The sequence below is a fragment of the Cariama cristata genome, unplaced genomic scaffold (genome assembly GCF_000690535.1).
Source record: "Cariama cristata isolate BGI_N322 unplaced genomic scaffold, ASM69053v1 scaffold23027, whole genome shotgun sequence".
Taxonomy (NCBI): domain Eukaryota; kingdom Metazoa; phylum Chordata; class Aves; order Cariamiformes; family Cariamidae; genus Cariama; species Cariama cristata.
This window is the reverse complement of record NW_009625358.1, coordinates 5,334-7,149: the sequence shown is the minus strand read 5'-3', so window position 1 is coordinate 7,149 and position 1,816 is coordinate 5,334. Positions and strand designations below refer to the sequence as shown.

General features: G+C 61.5%; 1 protein-coding gene across 2 annotated transcripts in view; it reads right to left on the bottom strand.

The window, feature by feature from the left end:
* Window positions 1-1,816, bottom strand: part of LOC104164306 (protein argonaute-1) — a 15,373-nt gene that overhangs the window by 12,711 nt on the left and 846 nt on the right. Inside the window, exons 2-5 of one of the 2 annotated variants that reach the window (XM_009703594.1) lie at window positions 1,104-1,224; window positions 789-970; window positions 337-473; window positions 69-203 (exon numbers count right to left, since the gene is read on the bottom strand). In XM_009703594.1, coding sequence (XP_009701896.1) covers window positions 69-203; window positions 337-473; window positions 789-970; window positions 1,104-1,208 — 559 coding nt within the window. In that variant the 5' untranslated portion in view covers window positions 1,209-1,224. Of the gene's footprint in view, window positions 1-68; window positions 204-336; window positions 474-788; window positions 971-1,103; window positions 1,225-1,816 lie in introns of those variants that run through there. The other variant, XM_009703593.1, reaches the window with a different exon arrangement.

Sequence of the window (1,816 nt, the reverse complement as noted above, 5' to 3'; positions counted from 1 at the left end):
TAACCCCCTGCCCCCCCCCCGGGCTGCAGGGGCTGGGGGGGGGACAAGCCGCTCCCTGGGGGCTCTACCTTTGATCTCCTTGGTGAAACGCACTCTCTGCGAGTCTGTCAGGGGCTTCGGCTGCTCGTCGATGTTCCGGATGTCCAGCACCTCGCACATGAACTCAATCACGGGCTGGGCTTTGTAGAAGGCAGTGGCCGACACTGCAGGACAGATATCACGATGCGTCTCTGCTCCCTCCCAGCAGACCGACCTGGCCAAGAGCCAGTCAGATCCAACCTCCCCAAACACACCCAGCCCCACCGCTGCAGTTCCCCAGCACGAAAAATACATCACCATCAATGTTGAGCATCATCTTCCACATGGCAGGCCTGACCGACTGGTGGAAACCAAACCAGAACTCCCTGCCGCCTCCCAGGGGGTGGTAGTAGCCTTCGGGAGGGGAGAAGAAGGAGCGGCCGACAGGAGTGTACCTGCGAACGAGGGCAAACCACGTCAAACAGCACACGCCAGCCCCACTGGCGGCAACCGTGACTCACCCCCAGCCCCTCCGAGCTGCTGCTCACCCTGCTGGCTGCATCACCCCGTTTATTTCTTTGGCAGAAGCATCCAGAGCGATTGCACCGAACGGCACAGCCGGCACGGCTGCCTTCTCCCAAAGACCGTCAAGGCCAGTCCCAACCACAACAACCTGTCAAGGGCAGCCAGTCCCTTCCCCGGCATGTTCGCTGCTTGCGCCACGACCCCTGCCACCCCCAGCCACCACCCCCTCCCCTGGGTGCAGGTACCTCATGGAAGCCAGGTGCCTCATGGCAACATCCAGCGCCTGGACGGACTCCAGGGGCACGGGGATCTGCCCGCTGACCAGGGCCTCGTGCAGCATCCGCCAGCTCACGATGGCCATCCATTTGATAGAGACCTTAAATATCCTGTCCTTGCCTTCCCCCGGGATCGTCACCTCAAAGTCAACCTGGGTGCAGAAGGGAAAGGGAAGCGATCACGGCATCCCCGCAGGCGCAAGGGAAGGGGGTCGTTTTGAGCTGGTCCCTCCCAGGCAGGAGGCAGGTCGCGCTGCCTGCACGGGGCTCGCTGCCCCCTCTTACCCGCTCATTTCCAATGGGTAAGGCCGTGACAGTGTAGATATTCTTCTTCCCGTCGTAGACTGGCTTTCGGTCACCAAAGATCTGTGGTTTGAAGTGCTGTACCATGTACTCCACAACTTCCCTACGCAGGCGAACAGGGCAAGAAAGAAGGGCAGGGGAAGAGAAGGGTGAGGTTCATTTTGCCGGTTTCTTTACAGCCCGACACCTTCTGCGACCTGCCCGGTCCCAGCCTCCCCATCCCGGGCACTTCTGAGCTGCAGGGCACCAGAGCGCAGAGCCGAGTGCCCCCCGGGGCAGGGGGGTCCCTGGACAAGCAGCCACACACCTTGCCCCACAGCTTGGTACATCGGCTTCGGCAGAACGAGTTTACATGGCGTGCAGGAACGCACACCCGGCGGAGCTGGGGGCAAACCCGCTGTGCGTGCCGGGAGGGCGAGCAGGAGCGACTCGCTGCCCACCGAAAGCGTGCGCAGCAGTTGCTCACCGGCCCTCGGGGTGCAGAGCTACCCAGGCGGCCGGGGCAGGAGGGGATGGGCAGTGAACAGGACATCAAAAAGAAAAACAAAGAAAAGTATGCGATGGCCTGAGGTCTGGGCTTGCTATTTTTAAATAGGGGATTGTTGCCAAAATAGCATAGCTGCTTTGAAGCAGCAGGGGACTGTGCTGAGGTTCAGGACCTCCGAGGCTGTCGGGGGCAGGGACCCGTGCTGCTG